Source organism: Bufo bufo, chromosome 4 (assembly GCF_905171765.1).
Source record: "Bufo bufo chromosome 4, aBufBuf1.1, whole genome shotgun sequence".
Lineage (NCBI taxonomy): Eukaryota > Metazoa > Chordata > Amphibia > Anura > Bufonidae > Bufo > Bufo bufo.
In genome coordinates this window covers 407,491,552-407,509,321 of record NC_053392.1, presented here as the reverse complement: position 1 = coordinate 407,509,321, position 17,770 = coordinate 407,491,552, and the positions used below count along the sequence as shown (strand labels likewise).

At 41.2% G+C, this 17,770-nt stretch overlaps 1 protein-coding gene across 1 annotated transcript in view; it reads left to right on the top strand.

The window, feature by feature from the left end:
- The window catches only part of C4H6orf118 (chromosome 4 C6orf118 homolog), a 223,839-nt gene that overhangs the window by 109,575 nt on the left and 96,494 nt on the right, over positions 1-17,770 (top strand). Inside the window, exons 6-7 of the mRNA XM_040429291.1 lie at positions 1,113-1,177; positions 5,766-5,962. Of these exons, the coding sequence (XP_040285225.1) occupies positions 1,113-1,177; positions 5,766-5,962 (262 nt within the window). The remainder of the gene's footprint in view (positions 1-1,112; positions 1,178-5,765; positions 5,963-17,770) is intronic.

Sequence of the window (17,770 nt, the reverse complement as noted above, 5' to 3'; positions counted from 1 at the left end):
AATTAATATATTTAAACCTCATCTCTTTCTATACGTAAAGGAGTTGTGCAGACAGTATATTGACATATATCTTTAGGGTAGGTCATCAGTATCTGATCGGTGGGGGTACGACTCGCAGTGTAATCTTGAGGAGGAAATAGCGCTTGTAGGAGCACTGCCTCCTCTTCAAACAGCTGATTGGATGGGGTGCCTGGAGCTGGACCCCCACCGATCATATATTGATGACCTTTCCTGAGGATAGGTCATCAATATAAACTGCCTGCACAACTCCTTTAAGTCCACCCCCTTTACAGCTTTGTGACTGACAACTATGTATGTATACACACTTACACAGGGAATGCTATCAATCACTGATAACACCTCCATGTGTACAACTATCAGTGCCTGACAGCTATCTATGTATACACACTTACACAAAGAATACCATCAATCACTGATAACACCCCCATGTATAACTGAAGTCAGAAAGAGCAGAGATTTAAATGTATCAATTATAAGTTTTACAGAATCTTTTCTGAAAAAACTATATACCAATCTGCTGAGCTAGTTCTGATCTATAAAATGGTGCCTGCAAATTGCACTGCATTTTTTTTGGTGACAGGTCCTCTTCAGGGTAGGGCTACATGGCAACGTGTCGCATGTCAAGAAAGTTGTACGACATTGCACATAGTGATTGTCAATGGTGTCGCAATGTGACATACTGTGACACGAAGGTCGCAGAAAATTCAGACTTGATGGATTTTGAGTTACAGATCGCAAGTTGTGCGCAACTTTTACTCCAGTGACTAGTCACATGTAACACATGACTCGCCTGTGATTTGGTTGTGTTTTTACAGCCAAATCACAGTTCTAAAATAGTTGCACAACGGCAAGTTGCAAGTCGGACATATTTTTGCAGATGTCTGTGTGGCCACACCCTTTAACTGTGCTTGGTTGGTTTGCATAAATTTATTGTTTAATTATAAATTTCATTCATGCAGATTATGCTGCAGATTAGTTGCAGATTTTTTCCACTTCTGTGTTGATGCACCCTTATTAGTTTTAGGAATATTTTCTCTATTTAGTCTTTATGCAGACACTTTCTATAATCTGTTCTTGCTTCATATCTTCAGACTTAGAAATTATTTGAAGACTGAACTGAACAATGAGTTCATAAGTGAAACAGTGCCTGATGAAGGTGAGTCTGTCACATGAAAGAAGCTAAATATTCACTTTTGTGCAGGGAAAACTTTGCTTTTTTGGAATCCTCTCTTCTCATTCACACGTCAGTGATTCACGGCATAGACAGCACACGCACTCATTCATTTTAATGTGTGTATTCACATATCAGTTTTTTACCACGGTCCATGTTTTAGCTTGGAAGCATGTTCTATTTTGTATGTCACGCCCATTATTGTCTATGGGTCCGTGAAAACCTCGGATGACACACAGACCACACACGGATCTTTCCCAGGCACCATCATGGAGGCAACATTGACCACCCTTTCACTGATTTAGGCCTCCTTCACACGACCGTATGGCTTTTTCAGTATTTTGCTGTCCGCAAAAAACGGATACGCAAAAAATACGGGTGAAATCCGTGTGCATTCAGTTTTTTTACGGAGCAGAACATCTGGCCCCCAATAGAACACTACTATCCTTGTCTGTTATCCGGACAATAACAGGACATGTTCTATTTTTGAACGGAAATACTGAAAAGGAAGACATACGGAGTACCTTCAGTTTTTTTTTGCGGATCCATTGAAATGAATGGTTTCGTATACGGTCCGTTAATGGAACGCAAAAAAACAGAACGGAAGCATTTTGTGAATAAGGCTTTACAGACAGAAATTTCAGTTTAAGTATATGGTTTGTTCACCTTTTTTTAACCCATTAATGCCCAGCGCCGTACATGTACGGTGCGCTGATCAGGTGGGTGCATGAGCTTTTGTCACATTACATCACTAAAAGTGCAACACCAAGCGATCAAAAAGGCGTATGCCCCCCCAAAATAGTACCAATCTAACCGTTACCTCATCCAGCAAAAAATTCGCCCCTACCGAAGACAATAGCCCAAAAAATAAAAAAAAACTATGGCTCTCAGACTATGGAGATACTAAAACATGATTTTTTTTTTGTTTCAAAAATGATATTATTGTGTTAAATGTAAAAAAAATAAAAAAGTAGACATATTAGGTATTGCAGCATCCGTAACAGCCTGCTCCAAAAAAATACCACCTAACCCCTCAGGTGAACACTGTAAAAAAGATAAAATAAAAAAGGTATAGCATTTTTTTGTCACCTTACATCATAAAAAATGTAATAGCAAGTGATCAAAAAGTCATATGCACCCCAAAATAGTGCCAATCAAACAGTTATCTCTTCCCGCAAAAATGATACCCTACCTAAGAAAATTGCCGAAAAACTGAAAAAGCTGTGGCTCTCAGAATATGGAGACACTAAAACATGATTTTTTTTTTGTTTCAAAAATGATATTATTGTGTTAAACTTAAATAAATAAAAAAGTGGAAATATCGAGTATTGCCACGTCCATAAGGTACCCTACCTAAGACAATCGCTCAAAAATCGAGAAAACTATGGCTCTCAGACTATGGAGACACTAAAACATGAATTTTCTTATTTAAAAAATTGTGTAAAACTATTATAAATAAAAAAAGTAGACATATTAGGTATCGCCGTGTCCGTAACAACCGGCTCTATAAAAATACCACATGGTCTAACCTGTCAGATGAACGTTGTAAATAACAAAAAATTAAAACGGTGCAAAAACAGCTATTTTATGTTACCTTGCCTCACAAAAAGTGTAATATAGAGCAACCAAAAATCATATGTACCCTAAAATAGTACCAAAAAAAATGCCACCTTATCCTGTAGTTTCCAAAATGGGGTCACTTTTTTTGAGTTTCTACTCTAGGGGTGCATCAGGGGGCTTCAAATGGAACATAGTGTCAAAAAACTAGCCCAGCAAAATCTGCCTTCCAAAAACCATATGGCATTCCTTTCCTTCTGCGCAATGCCGTGTGCCCGTACAGCAGTTTACAACCACATATGGAGTGTTTCTGTAAACTACAGAATCAGGGCCATAAATATTGAGTTTTGTTTGGCTTTTTTGGAAAATCTGCCCAAAAAAAGTTTTTGGGCAGATTTTTCATCTCCAGTTACAGGAGAGATCAATAGTGAAAAAAAAATGTGAAGTTAAATGTCCCCTAGAGGTCTTGTGTGACCTTATGGGGGACGCAAAGTGTAAATTAAAAAAATAAAGTGTTAAAATAATTATTTTTTAAAGTTTCACATGTAAAAATAAAAAAATCCCCAAGTAAGGAATAAATTTTTTTTTTTTAAATAGAAAAAATAAATAAAAATTGACATATTTGGTATTGCCGCGTCCGTGATGGTCGGCTCTATATATATATCACATGATCCACCCAGTCCGATAAACACCACAAAAAATAAATAAATAAAAACTGTGTAAAAAAAAGACATTTTTGTCACCTTACATCACAAAAAGTGCAACACCAAGTGATTAAAAAGGCATATGTCCCACAAAATGGTACCAATAAAATTGTCACCTCATCTCGCAAAAAATGAGCCCCTACATAAGAAAATCGCTCAAAAAAAAAAAAAAAACTATAGCTCTCAGAACATGGACACATTTAAACATCATTTTTTTGTTCCAAAAATACTATTGTGTAAAACTTAAATAAATAACAAAAAGTATACATATTAGGTAGGTATCGCCACGTCCGTAACAATCTGCTCTATAAAAAAGTCACATGACCTAACCCCTCAGGTGAACACTGTCAAAATAAATAAATAAAAACTGTGCTAAAACTGTGGGTCACCTTGCCCCATAAAGTGTTATAATGAATGATCAAAAAATCACATGTACCCAAAAATAGTACCAATAAAACTGGCACCTTTTCCCCTAGTTTCCAAAATGGGGTCACTTTTTGGGAGTTTCTACTGTAAGGGTGCATCAGGGAGGCTTGAAATGGGACATGGCATCTAAAAACGAGTTCAGCAAAATCTGCCTTCCAAAAACCATGTGGCGCTCCTTTTCTTCTGTGCCCTGCCGTGTGACCTTACCTCAGTTTACGACCACATGTGGGGTGTTTCTGTAAACCGCAGAATCAGGGTAATAAATATTGCATTTTGTTTGGCTGTTAACTCTCGATGTGTTAAAGAAAAAAATTGATTAAAATGGAAAATCTGCCAAAAAAGTGAAATTTAAAAATTTGATCTCCATTTTCCTTTAATTCTTATGGAACACCTAAAGGGTTAACAAAGTTTATAAAATCAGTTTTAAGTAACTTGAGGGGTGTAGTTTCTACAATGGGGTAATTTTTGGGGGGATCCACTATGTAAGCACCACAAAGTGACTTCAGACCTGAACTGGTCCTTATAAAGTGGGTTTTTGCAATTTTCTTAAATTTTAAGAATTGCTTCTAAAATTCTAAGCCTTCTAAGGTCCTAAAAAAATACAATTACATTTACAAAATGATGCCAACATAAAGTAGACATATGGGGAATGTTAAGTAATAAATATTTTATGAGGTATCACTTTCTGTTTTAAAAGCAGAGAAATAGAAATTTTGAAAATTGCGAATTTTTCAACACAATTAGTAAATTTGGGATTGTTTTATAAATGAAGGTGAAATATATTGACTCAAATTTATGACTATCATGATGTACAATGTGTCACGAGAAAACAATCTCTGAATGGCTTGGATAAGTAAAAGCGTGCCAAAGCTATTACCACATAAAGTGACATGTCAGATTTGCAAAATTAGGCCTGGTCAGGAATGGGGCCCGGATGTGAAGTGGTTAACATGCTGTCTTAAGATCACTTCTCCCATGGACAGTTATTTGAAAAGGCCTCATTGCTTGGATGAGAGCCATGGCAAGTAATGTTGCGTCCATCAGTAACATGGCCTTTGTGCAGCTCATTCCTGTTCCAGTGAATTGGTTTAAGCTGCAAAACCAAGCACAGCAATTATACAATGTACAGCGCTGTTCTTGGTATAGTATGAAGAGCCCCTTCAAACTTCAGCTCATTGAAGGTGTTGGGAGTTGGACCCACCAATCAGATATTGATGACCTATCATGAGGATAGGTCATCGATATTTAATTTCTCGAAATATCCTTTAACTCATGCAGTACACAGTTCATTTTAGTGGTGATTCCAAAAATCCCATAATTGATATGATGTTGGAAACTGTCATTTGCTAGCCGAAATCAATAATTGCTTATATCTTCTTGTTCCTGAATATGATTTATATTTGCACCTAACAAGTAAAGTGATTGTTAATGGGGGGTTGTCTCATTTTACCAAATGGCATTTATCATGTAGAGAAAGTTAATACAAGGCACTTACTAATGTATTGTGATTGTCCATATTGTCTCCTTTGCTGGCTTGATTCATTTTTCCATCGCATTATATACGGCTCGTTTCATCTGTGCTGCAGCGGTGCCAGGGATGGGAGCTGCTGCACATGCGTGCCTATATGTGCTCCCATGTCCCAGCCACTAGAGAGTCTGGAGCTTTTTCCTGTAGTGTGCAAGCAAGACCGTCACTGCATTGCAGGGTTGTCATATTCCCTGGATATAAGCAATGTATAATGCGATAGAAAAATTTATAAAGCCAGCAAAAGAAGCAATATGGACAATCACAATACATTAGCAAGTGCCTTGTTTTAACTATGTCTACATGATAAATGCCATTCCTGAAGTGAGACAACCCCTTTAATATTTTTTGTTATCTTTAGCTTCTCAGTTACATTCAAGAGAAACAGATCCAACCAGTGAAAAATGTCATTCAAGTGAGACAGAGGTTTTTGTGGCAAAGAGAAATGAAGTACTCAAAACATTGCTGGAGGTGAAGGCTTTGGAGGAAGATATGGGAAAGAACCTAACCCATGCAGTAAATGTTGAAGCTGTGGAACAGTACATTAAAGACATGCAGGTAATTTAATCCTTTCTGGGCAAAAAAGTATTTTAAGGGTGATTTTTTTCATTTTACACTTTGAACACGTTTTCTTTGCACACAGATGGCACTTTATTGGTAACAAACAGAACCAGTATGTTTTGTTTATGTTTTATACAGTATATGGCAAATAGAAAGAATAGGCAAAAAAAACTCAGATTTATTTAATTTTTCTTTTTGTTATTTGATACAAGTTTAACCAGACAAGATTTTATGACAAAATGACTCTTGGACTCTGTGGGGCAGTTTTATCATTAGCTCAAGTCAGAATAATGGAGTGAAAAAGTCGCAAATCTTTGCGCAATCGCTAAAACGGCGCAAAAATTTTTGACATTTTTTCTGCTCTGCACTATGCTCACCAGTTTTCTGAAAGTGGGCGTGTTTTCTTATGTAAATTAATCTCCAGACATATTTACCATTGCGACTATTTAAAAAGTCGCAAAAAAAATGCGCAATTTCACTCCAGTGAGGACCATGCTCATCTTATGAGACTTTTTAATAGAACATGCGACTTTTCCGTAAAGACGTGGGACTTTTGTAAAGCTGCTTACTGACGGATAAACTGCTACCGTCAAACCACATTTATTACAGTCTTAAAGGGCCGATCATAAATCTGACTTGGCTAAAACTGACTTTAGCCATATGTGAAAGTGGAGTGAGCTGTCAGAGTCATGATAAATCTGGCCCTGTGTGTTTAGCAATACCAAAAATATTGTATTTGTGCATTTTTTTGCAATCTTTAACATAGCTATTATGCTAGAAAACAAATGTCTCCATTCTTTTGGCAGTAAGCATCCTGCATGCAGGTCCAATGGCTAAATATGACTCATTTTTAATGCTGGGTTTAGCATGTTTTGTGACTGAGAGGTAATCATAAAAAAAACAAAAAACAACTGTACTGCAACATTGTGTATTTAATGACAGCATGGGGGGATTTACCATGAGTGGAACTTTTGAAGTCCGTTTTGCAGGAGTCTGGCAGGAAAATGTTGACATGAACAACAGTTATATGGGGGGCACACGCAGGTCTGCCCCCAGTGCCGTAGCTAGAAATGACTGGGCCCCACAGCAAATTTTTGAATGGGGCCCCCCTCCCCCAGTAATTTTTTAGCAGCCCCTTCCTTTCATTTCGCTCTATTCCTGTGGCTAGTAAAGATCGCTCTCTCAGACCAGGGCTGCTGTTCCATCAGTTTTATACATTGTCTATACTGTCACTGTATCTAATTTCATTGTGTGATACTGTTGAGGGGGCCCTGACCAAATCCGTTAGTCCTCCTCCTCCTGGATGGGCCCCTTCTGGGTCAGGGCCCCAAAGCAGCCGCTTCCTCTGCTTCCCCTATAGTTACGCCCCTGTCTGGCCCCATAGAAGTGAAAGGGGCTTCAGTGAAAAACGCATTGCATCTGGATGCAGTCCGGGTGCAATGCGTTTTTCACTGATGGTTGCTAGGAGATGTTTGTAAACCTTCAGTTTGTTTTCACTTGAGTGAAAAATGCATCAAAACTGAATGCACCCGCTATGAAAAATCTGAACACGAATACAGACAAAACTGGCTGAACTTGTTTGCAAAATGGTGCGAGTTTCACTGAACGCTTCCTGACCCAATCTGTATCGTTCATGTAAAAGAGGCCTAATTGTGCAGGACATCGGATGATCATGGATGTGAGTGACACCAGTGTATTGACAGGCTAGAACCTCGCAGCATTGAATGTGTTATTACAGGTGCTGCATCTACTCCGTAACAGTGGAAGAATAACGCCTACATTGTTATCTCCCCATTCTCTCTGAGTATATTGGTAAGTCTGTATACAGGGGTATAAAGAAAGTAATACCTAATAGAACTGACTATACTGCACCATTACTGTTGATAGCTACCCATTGAGGAAGCTAATACTTACAGTCAATACACAGAGCAATATTGGGAGTAGCAGATATCAGACAGCCTCAGTATGTCCAGTCGTAATGTGACTTTGATTATGATGTCACCTAGTGGATGTAAAAATAAATAGTGTTTATAATAGTGTTTATAACAAAAATTGTAAAAAAAAAAAAAAATAATTCTATGAAAATGGATTATTTTTCGAATAATGTAATGAAAAAATAAAAAATATATATGTCATACCAGCACCACATTTGTAACTGCATCAAGAACAATGTAAAAAAATGCAAAAACTGACGGAAAAACTGTTTTTTTCCACCCCAGAAGAGTTAAAGTTAACTAATAATTTATATGTAACAAGAATGGTTACATTAAAAAAATGATGTCTCTCATAAAACAAGAGCTCATACGACTACAGCTATGGAACAATAAAGCTATGGCTCTTGGAGTGTGACAAGATAAACTATTTTTATGCTATTATTGTGTAGAAGTTGTAAAACTTAGAAAAATTGCCACAGTATTACTGACCCATAGAATGAAAGTAAAATGCTGCATGCTGAACATTTAAAATGCAAAAAACTATGACTTGCTGTTTTTTTTTCCCTCCTCCCACCCAAAAAGGTAAAACAAATAGCTACTGTATATATTTAAACACTCTTCAACTTGAAAAAAAACAACTTACAACTACAGTATGTTGATACCAAAATAAAAGTTATGTCTCTCACAACGCAAAATATAAAAAAAAGTCAAAATAAGCTTGGTAATGAAAGAGGGGTGGTTGTTTAACCCTCTGGTCATAAAGTTGTTAATAGGGAGAGTGGAGAAATTTTATGACAACTTCAGAATACTAATACCTATGAGAAATTGGATTCTGATCCTCAGTTCATGTTGATAAAGAAATAAGAGTTAGTTTTTTTAAAGGGTTTCTATCACTTCGTATGACATAATTAGCTGTCAGACACTAGCGATCTGCTAGTGTCTGCTCTGGCCAACCATCCTACTATAATCACTTGTGGGGCAGCGGTTTTGCTAAAAAACTAACTTTTATAAATATGCTAATGAGCCTCTAGGTGCTATGTGGGCGTCATTAGCACCTAGAGGCTCCGTCTACCTTCATACACAGCCGCCGCCCAGCGCGTCCCTCCAGCCCGCCCATGTCCTCCTCCGTGTGACGCAGTGGCCGAATTCTCGCGCATGCGCCGTGCGTGGCTGTATTCGGCGCATTTGAGATGTCTGAGCTCGGAGCAGTCAGACATTCAATGCGCATGCGCCGAATACAGCCGCGCATGCGCATTTAATGTCTGACCGCTCCGAGCTGAGATCTCAAATGCTCCGAATACAGCGGCGCACGGCGCATGCGCGAGAACTCGTCCGCTGCGTCACACGGAGGAGGACATGGGCGGGCTGGAGGGACGCGCTGGGCGGCGGCTGTGTATGAAGGTAGACGGAGCCTCTAGGTGCTAATGACGCCCACATAGCACCTAGAGGCTCATTAGCATATTTATAAAAGTTAGTTTTTTAGCAAAACCGCTGCCCCACAAGTGATTATAGTAGGATGGTTGGCCAGAGCAGACACTAGCAGATCGCTAGTGTCTGACAGCTAATTATGTCATACCAAGTGATAGAAACCCTTTAAACAGTTGATATATGAAATAAAATTAATAACATTTCCATTTCTCTAAGCACGTTTGCTACCAGTGTATCGTCATATGTGAAGGACATTATCAGATTTTGTTGCTCAAAAATAGGGATATTGATTCTCCTCCTAGTTTGATTTGTATATCCAGTAATGTGTGTTCTCTATATACATCAAAAGAGCAGGACCTCAGAGTGATGCCTTAGCTGGCCTTGGATTCTCCTCCTAGTTTGATTTGTATATCCAGTAATGTGTGTTCTCTATATACATCAAAAGAGCAGGACCTCAGAGTGATGCCTTAGCTGGCCTTGGATGTGCACCTGCATGGTATTCATCTCAAAGGGGATTCACTGTATTTGCCATTTGGGGAGGAATTATGGAGCAACTCACTGAACTCTGGTTTGAACAACATTTATGCATAACTCGAAAGCATGACTGGGTTTTCTCCTGGTACTCGAAAATTATTCTCCAGCGGGCCCTGGGACTGATGTGCTTTGCACGGGTATATTTCATCTATTTCATTTAATGTTTGTGTGTGAATTTAATAGATATCGACAGTGAAATCTACAATACCCCTCCCCCTTAACAGTGACCTCCATAGCCCCCCACCCCTTAACCACCTCCGGACCGCTGTACGCAGATTCGCGTTCCGGAGGTGGCAGCGCTGCGCACAATCACGCATATACGCGTCATCTCGCGAGACGCGAGATTTCGCTCAAAGCCGGCCCGCGCATGCGCATCGCGGGCCGGCAAAATTAAAAGAACAAGTTCGTCACCAGCCTGCCAGCAACGATCATTGGCTGGCAGGCTGGCGATTTTCAAAAAATCCAATCACAAGTCATATAACAGATCATATTAGTAAATATGATCTGTTATATGGCTTCTCTGCTCCTGTGCTGGTCCTTTTCGTCGGTTGGATCCAGCAGAGGAGCAGACTGAACTGTGAGTACACCAAACACTACACCTTAGCCCCAGATCACCCCCCTGCACCCCAATTAACCCTTTGATCACCCCTTTGATCGCCCCTGTCAATCACTAGTGAAAGGAAAAAAAGTGATCAGTGTAAACTGTCACTTTTTTTTTTTCACTGGTATTGACTGTTAGGTTTTAGGGATAGTTTAGGCCCCTTGGTTAGGTAGTTTAGCGTGAGTTAGCGCCCAGCCCACCGCACCGCAGTCACTTTTATTCGCTGATTAGCGTATCGCTAATCAGCATTTGTACTTTTATAGTATCTGTAAGTGATCAAAACTGATCACGGTCAGATCTATAATAGTATTAGTGTCACCTTAGCTCGCCCTCCACCCAAAACGCAGTGTTTGCCCGATCAGGCCTGATCGGTCGCCCACACGTGCGTTCACCCACGCCCGCCCCACCGCAGTGACAAAAAATATATATTTTTTTGATCACTGCACATTCATTTTACACGCACTGCGGCGATAAAAAAATCAGTTTTGATATTTTTTATCAACCGCAGCGGCCTCCGGTACTTAGCTAGCCTCCCCTTTGTAAGACAGGCTTGCTTTTTTTCTTGGGTAGTCTCAGGGAATACCCCTAAATTTAGTAGTCCAAAATGTCAAACAGGGGGTATTCTTCTGAAGAGGCCTACAGGATTCTGACCCAGTCGGATGAGGAGTGGGAACCCTCATCTGACGAATCTAGCGGGTCAGAATATGAACCTGTAGAAAGCAGTGGCTCTCTGACCCAAAGTTCGGACGAGGAGGTTGAGGTCCCTGGCAGCACCAGGCGTACCCGGCCCCGTGTCGCTAGACCACAGGTTACGCAGGATCCGCTTCAAGAGCAGCAGAGTGGGGCTGGCGCTGTCGGATCACGTGGTGAGGCATACACCAGCAGCGCAGCCCTCCCTGGACCTAGTACCAGCACTGCCGTACAACATGGTGACGTGGCGAGCACCAGAAGGGCAGTTGAAGCTGGTACGGTGGCACGTGCAGTAGTTACCCCGTCGCAGCCACCGCACAGACAGGCCCGTAGAGCCCCTAGAATCCCTGAGGTGCTGGCAAACCCTGATTGTCAGTCACCAACTTCAGCCGCACCTGTAGTTCCCCCTTTCACCGCCCAGTCTGGAGTTCGGGTTGAGACGGCTCAAATCGGTTCGGCCCTGGGATTTTTTGAGCTGTTCTTGACTGCGGAGCTCTTGGACTTAGTCGTGGCAGAGACAAACCGGTATGCCACACAATTTATATCCGCCAACCCGGGAAGCTTTTATGCCCAGCCTTTCCGGTGGAAACCAGTCCAAGTTTCCGAACTTAAAATTTTTTTGGGCCTTCTCCTCAACATGGGTCTAACTAAAAAGCATGAATTGCGGTCATATTGGTCCACGCACCCGATTCATCACATGCCCATGTTCTCTGCTGCTATGTCCAGGGCCCGATTTGAGGCCATCCTCCGTTTCCTGCATTTTAGCGACAACACCACCTCCCGTCCCAGAGGCCACCCAGCTTTTGACCGGCTCCACAAAATTCGGCCCCTCATAGACCATTTCAACCAGAAATTTGCAGATTTGTATACCCCCGAGCAAAACATCTGCGTAGACGAGTCCCTAATACATTTTACCGGGCGCCTTGGCTTCAAACAATACATCCCAAGCAAGCGTGCCCGGTATGGGGTCAAATTGTATAAGCTCTGTGAAAGGGCCACAGGCTATACCCACAAATTTCGGATCTATGAGGGAAAAGATCAGACCCTGGAGCCGGTCGGTTGCCCTGACTACCTGGGGAGCAGTGGGAAGACAGTCTGGGACTTGGTGTCACCCTTATTCGGCAAGAGGTACCATCTTTATGTGGACAATTTTTACACAAGTGTGGCCCTCTTTAGGCATTTGTTTCTAGAACGGATTTGCGCCTGTGGCACCGCGCGAACTAGTCGCGTTGGCTTCCCCCAACGGCTTGTAACCACCCGTCTTGCAAGGGGGGAGAGGGCTGCCTTGTGTAACGAAGAACTGCTCGCGGTGAAATGGAGAGACAAGCGTGACGTTTACATGCTCTCCTCCATTCACGCAGACACAACAATCCAAATTGAGCGAGCAACCCGTGTCATTGAAAAGCCCCTCTGTGTCCACGACTATAATGCGCTCATGGGAGGGGTGGACTTCAATGACCAGATGTTGTCTCCGTATTTAGTTTCCCGCAGAACCAGACGCTGGTATAAGAAGGTGTCTGTATATTTAATTCAATTGGCGCTGTACAATAGTTTTGTTCTCTACAGTAAGGCTGGGAGAACACGATCCTTCCTCAAATTCCAGGAAGAGATCATCGAGAACCTCCTTTACTCAGGAGGTTCCGTGGCCCCATCCACCAGTGTAGTTAGCCGTCTACACGAGCGACATTTCCCCAGTGTCGTTCCTGGTACCTCAACCCAACCGTCACCCCGAAAAAGATGTCGTGTCTGTAGCAGGAGTGGAATAAGGCGTGACACCCGCTATTTCTGTCCTGACTGTCCTGACCACCCTGCCCTATGCTTTGGTGAGTGTTTCCGGAAGTACCACACACAGGTACACCTAGCATAGGGATTGCATCTCACAGGACAGGCACACAGGGCTATTAGGGCCCTTTTACTCACAGCTGCTGCAAACCTCTCCTTTCACCTGGGATAAAGTGCATAACGTACTTTGCCACATCTTTGGGCGATTTGCGTTTTGCACATTGTCCCATGGGGAAGGAGAGGTTTGTTCTATAAAGGTAAAAAAAACTAAACAAAAAAAAAATTACCGGTAAGTAAAAAAGTTAAAAAAAAGTTAATATGTTCTGTTCTAAAGTTAATAAAGTTATTGCGTTGCGGCCTGGTTTTTTCGTTTTTTTTTTTTTTACCTTTCAGGTGGACCAACCGATCGACTAGCTGCAGCACTGATGTGCATTCGGACAGAAGCATTGCGCTGCTGTCAGATTACACGCAAGTCGGTGTATGCGGTGCTGCAAGACGAGATTTCTCCTCTGCAGTAAAAGATACGTTTGCCGAGGCATATGAGCTGAGGAGGTGGCGGTGTTCATATACTTTGGCAAACACTTTGTATATATAAAAAAAAAAATCCCGGCAATGATTTATTCATCCACATCGATTGATGTGAATGGAGAAATCGGGTTTGCCAGGGCATACGAGCTAAGTGGGTATGGATGTTGGGCGGAGCTCCTATGTCCTGGCAGACGCCTTTCCCCTCCTTTTTCTTTTTTTGGCAGAGATTTTTTCATCCACATTGATCGATGCGAATGAAGAAATCTGTGCCGTTCATTTTTTTCTTTCAGCCCAGAGGCTGAACGGAAAAAAAAAATCTCATTACCCGTATGCTCAATATAAGGAGAATAGCAGAAACTCCTAATGCTGGGCATACATGTAATGATTGCGGAGACCCTCAAATGCCAGGGCAGTACAAACACCCCACAAATAACACCATTTTGGAAAGAAGACACCCCAAGGTATTCGCTGAGGGGCATATTGACTCCATGAAAGATTAAAATTTTTGTCCCAAGTTAGCGGAAAGGGAGACTTTGTGAGAACAAAATCCAAAAAATCAATTTCCGCTAACTTGTGGCAAAAATTTTTTTTTTCTATGAACTCGCCATGCCCCTCATTGAATACCTTGGGGTGTCTTCTTTCCAAAATGGGGTCACATGTGGGGTATTTATACTGCCCTGGCATTTTAGGGGCCCCAAAGCGTGAGAAGAAGTCTGGTATCCAAATGTCTAAAAATGCCCTCCTAAAAGGAATTTGGGCACCTTTGCCCACCTAGGCTGCAAAAAAGTGTCACACATGTGGTATCTCCGTATTCAGGAGAAGTTGGGGAATATGTTTTGGGGTGTCATTTTACATATACCCATGCTGGGTGAGATAAATATCTTGGTCAAATGCCAACTTTGTATAAAAAAATGGGAAAAGTTGTCTTTTGCCAAGATATTTCTCTCACCCAGCATGGGTATATGTAAAATGACACCACAAAACACATTCCCCAACTTCTCCTGAATACGGCGATACCACATGTGTGACACTTTTTTGCAGCCTAGATGGGCAAAGGGGCCCACATTCCAAAGAGCACCTTTCGGATTTCACAGGTCATTTACCTACCTACCACACATTAGGGCCCCTGGAAAATGCCAGGGCAGTATAACTACCCCACAAGTGACCCCATTTTGGAAAGAAGACACCCCAAGGTATTCCGTGAGGGGCATGGCAAGTTCCTAGAATTTTTTATTTTTTGTCACAAGTTAGTGGAAAATGATGATTTTTTTTTTTTTTTCATACAAAGTCTCATATTCCACTAACTTGTGACAAAAAATAAAAACTTCCATGAACTCACTATGCCCATCAGCGAATACCTTGGGGTCTCTTCTTTCCAAAATGGGGTCACTTGTGGGGTAGTTATACTGCCCTGGCATTCTAGGGGCCCAAATGTGTGGTAAGGAGTTTGAAATCAAATTCTGTAAAAAATGGCCTGTGAAATCCGAAAGGTGCTCTTTGGAATATGGGCCCCTTTGCCCACCTAGGCTGCAAAAAAGTGTCACACATCTGGTATCTCTGTATTCAGGAGAAGTTGAGGAATGTGTTTTGGGGTGTCTTTTTACATATACCCATGCTGGGTGAGATAAATATCTTGGTCAAATGCCAACTTTGTATAAAAAAATGGGAAAAGTTGTCTTTTGCCAAGATATTTCTCTCACCCAGCATGGGTATATGTAAAATGACACCCCAAAACACATTCCCCAACTTCTCCTGAGTACGGAGATACCAGACGTGTGACACTTTTTTGCAGCCTAGGTGGGCAAAGGGGCCCATATTCCAAAGAGCACCTTTCGGATTTCACAGGTCATTTTTACAGAATTTGATTTCAAACTCCTTACCACACATTTGGGCCCCTAGAATGCCAGGGCAGTATAACTACCCCACAAGTGACCCCATTTTGGAAAGAAGACACCCCAAGGTATTCCGTGAGGGGCATGGCGAGTTCCTATAATTTTTTATTTTTTGTCACAAGTTAGTGGAAAATTATGATTTTTTTTTATTTTTTTTTCATACAAAGTCTCATATTCCACTAACTTGTGACAAAAAATAAAAACTTCCATGAACTCACTATGCCCATCAGCGAATACCTTGGGGTCTCTTCTTTCCAAAATGGGGTCACTTGTGGGGTAGTTATACTGCCCTGGCATTCTAGGGGCCCAAATGTGTGGTAAGGAGTTTGAAATCAAATTCTGTAAAAAACTGACCAGTGAAATCCGAAAGGTGCTCTTTGTAATATGGGCCCCTTTGCCCACCTAGGCTGCAAAAAAGTGTCACACATCTGGTATCTCCGTACTCAGGAGAAGTTGGGGAATGTGTTTTGGGGTGTCATTTTACATATACCCATGCTGGGTGAGAGAAATATCTTGGCAAAAGACAACTTTTCCCATTTTTTTATACAAAGTTGGCATTTGACCAAGATATTTATCTCACCCAGCATGGCTATATGTAAAAAGACACCCCAAAACACATTCCTCAACTTCTCCTGAATACAGAGATACCACATGTGTGACACTTTTTTGCAGCCTAGGTGGGCAAAGGGGCCCATATTCCAAAGAGCACCTTTCGGATTTCACTGGTCAGTTTTTACAGAATTTGATTTCAAACTCCTTACCACTCATTTGGGCCCCTAGAATGCCAGGGCAGTATAACTACCCCACAAGTGACCCTATTTTGGAAAGAAGAGACCCCAAGGTATTCGCTGATGTGCATAGTGAGTTCATGGAAGTTTTTATTTTTTGTCACAAGTTAGTGGAATATGAGACTTTGTATGAATAAAAAATAAAAATCATCATTTTCCACTAACTTGTGACAAAAAATAAAAAATTCTAGGAACTCGCCATGCCCCTCACGGAATACCTTGGGGTGTCTTCTTTCCAAAATGGGGTCACTTGTGGGGTAGTTTTACTGCCCTGGCATTCTAGGGGCCCAAATGTGTGGTAAGGAGTTTGAAATCAAATTCTGTAAAAAATGACCAGTGAAATCCGAAAGGTGCTCTTTGGAATATGGGCCCCTTTGCCCACCTAGGCTGCAAAAAAGTGTCACACATCTGGTATCTCTGTATTCAGGAGAAGTTGAGGAATGTGTTTTGGGGTGTCTTTTTACATATACCCATGCTGGGTGAGATAAATATCTTGGTCAAATGCCAACTTTGTATAAAAAAATGGGAAAAGTTGTCTTTTGCCAAGATATTTCTCTCACCCAGCATGGGTATATGTAAAATGACACCCCAAAACACATTCCCCAACTTCTCCTGAGTACGGAGATACCAGATGTGTGACACTTTTTTGCAGCCTAGGTGGGCAAAGGGGCCCATATTACAAAGAGCACCTTTCGGATTTCACTGGTCAGTTTTTAAAAAATTTGATTTCAAACTCCTTACCACACATTTGGGCCCCTAGAATGCCAGGGCAGTATAACTACCCCACAAGTGACCCCATTTTGGAAAGAAGAGACCCCAAGGTATTTCGTGATGGGCATAGTGAGTTCATAGAACTTTTTATTTTTTGTCACAAGTTAGTGGAATATGAGACTTTGCAAGAAAAAAAAAAAAAAAAAATCATAATTTTCTGCTAACTTGTGACAAAAAATAAAAAGTTCTATGAACTCACTATGCCCATCAACGAATACCTTAGGGTGTCTACTTTCCGAAATGGGGTCATTTGTGGGGTGTTTGTACTGTCTGGGCATTGTAGAACCTCAGGAAACATGACAGGTGCTCAGAAAGTCAGAGCTGCTGCAAAAAGCGGAAATTCACATTTTTGTACCATAGTTTGTAAACGCTATAACTTTTACCCAAACCATTTTTTTTTTACCCAAACATTTTTTTTTTATCAAAGACATGTAGAACAATAAATTTAGAGCAAAATTTATATATGGATCTCGTTTTTTTTGCAAAATTTTACAACTGAAATTGAAAAATGTCTTTTTTTTGCAAAAAAATCGTTAAATTTTGATTAATAACAAAAAAAGTAAAAATGTCAGCAGCAATGAAATACCACCAAATGAAAGCTCTATTAGTGAGAAGAAAAGGAGGTAAAATTCATCTGGGTGGTAAGTTGCATGACCGAGCAATAAACGGTGAAAGTAGTGTAGGTCAGAAGTGTAAAAAGTGGCCTGGTCTTTCAGGGTGTTTAAGCACTGGGGGCTGAGGTGGTTAACACTGACCCCCCCCCCCCCCCCACAGTGCCCCGCCTCCTTAAAACGGGACCTCCACAGCAGTCCACCCCCTTAACTTTGACCTTCAAAGTAGCCTGCCTCTTTAACAGT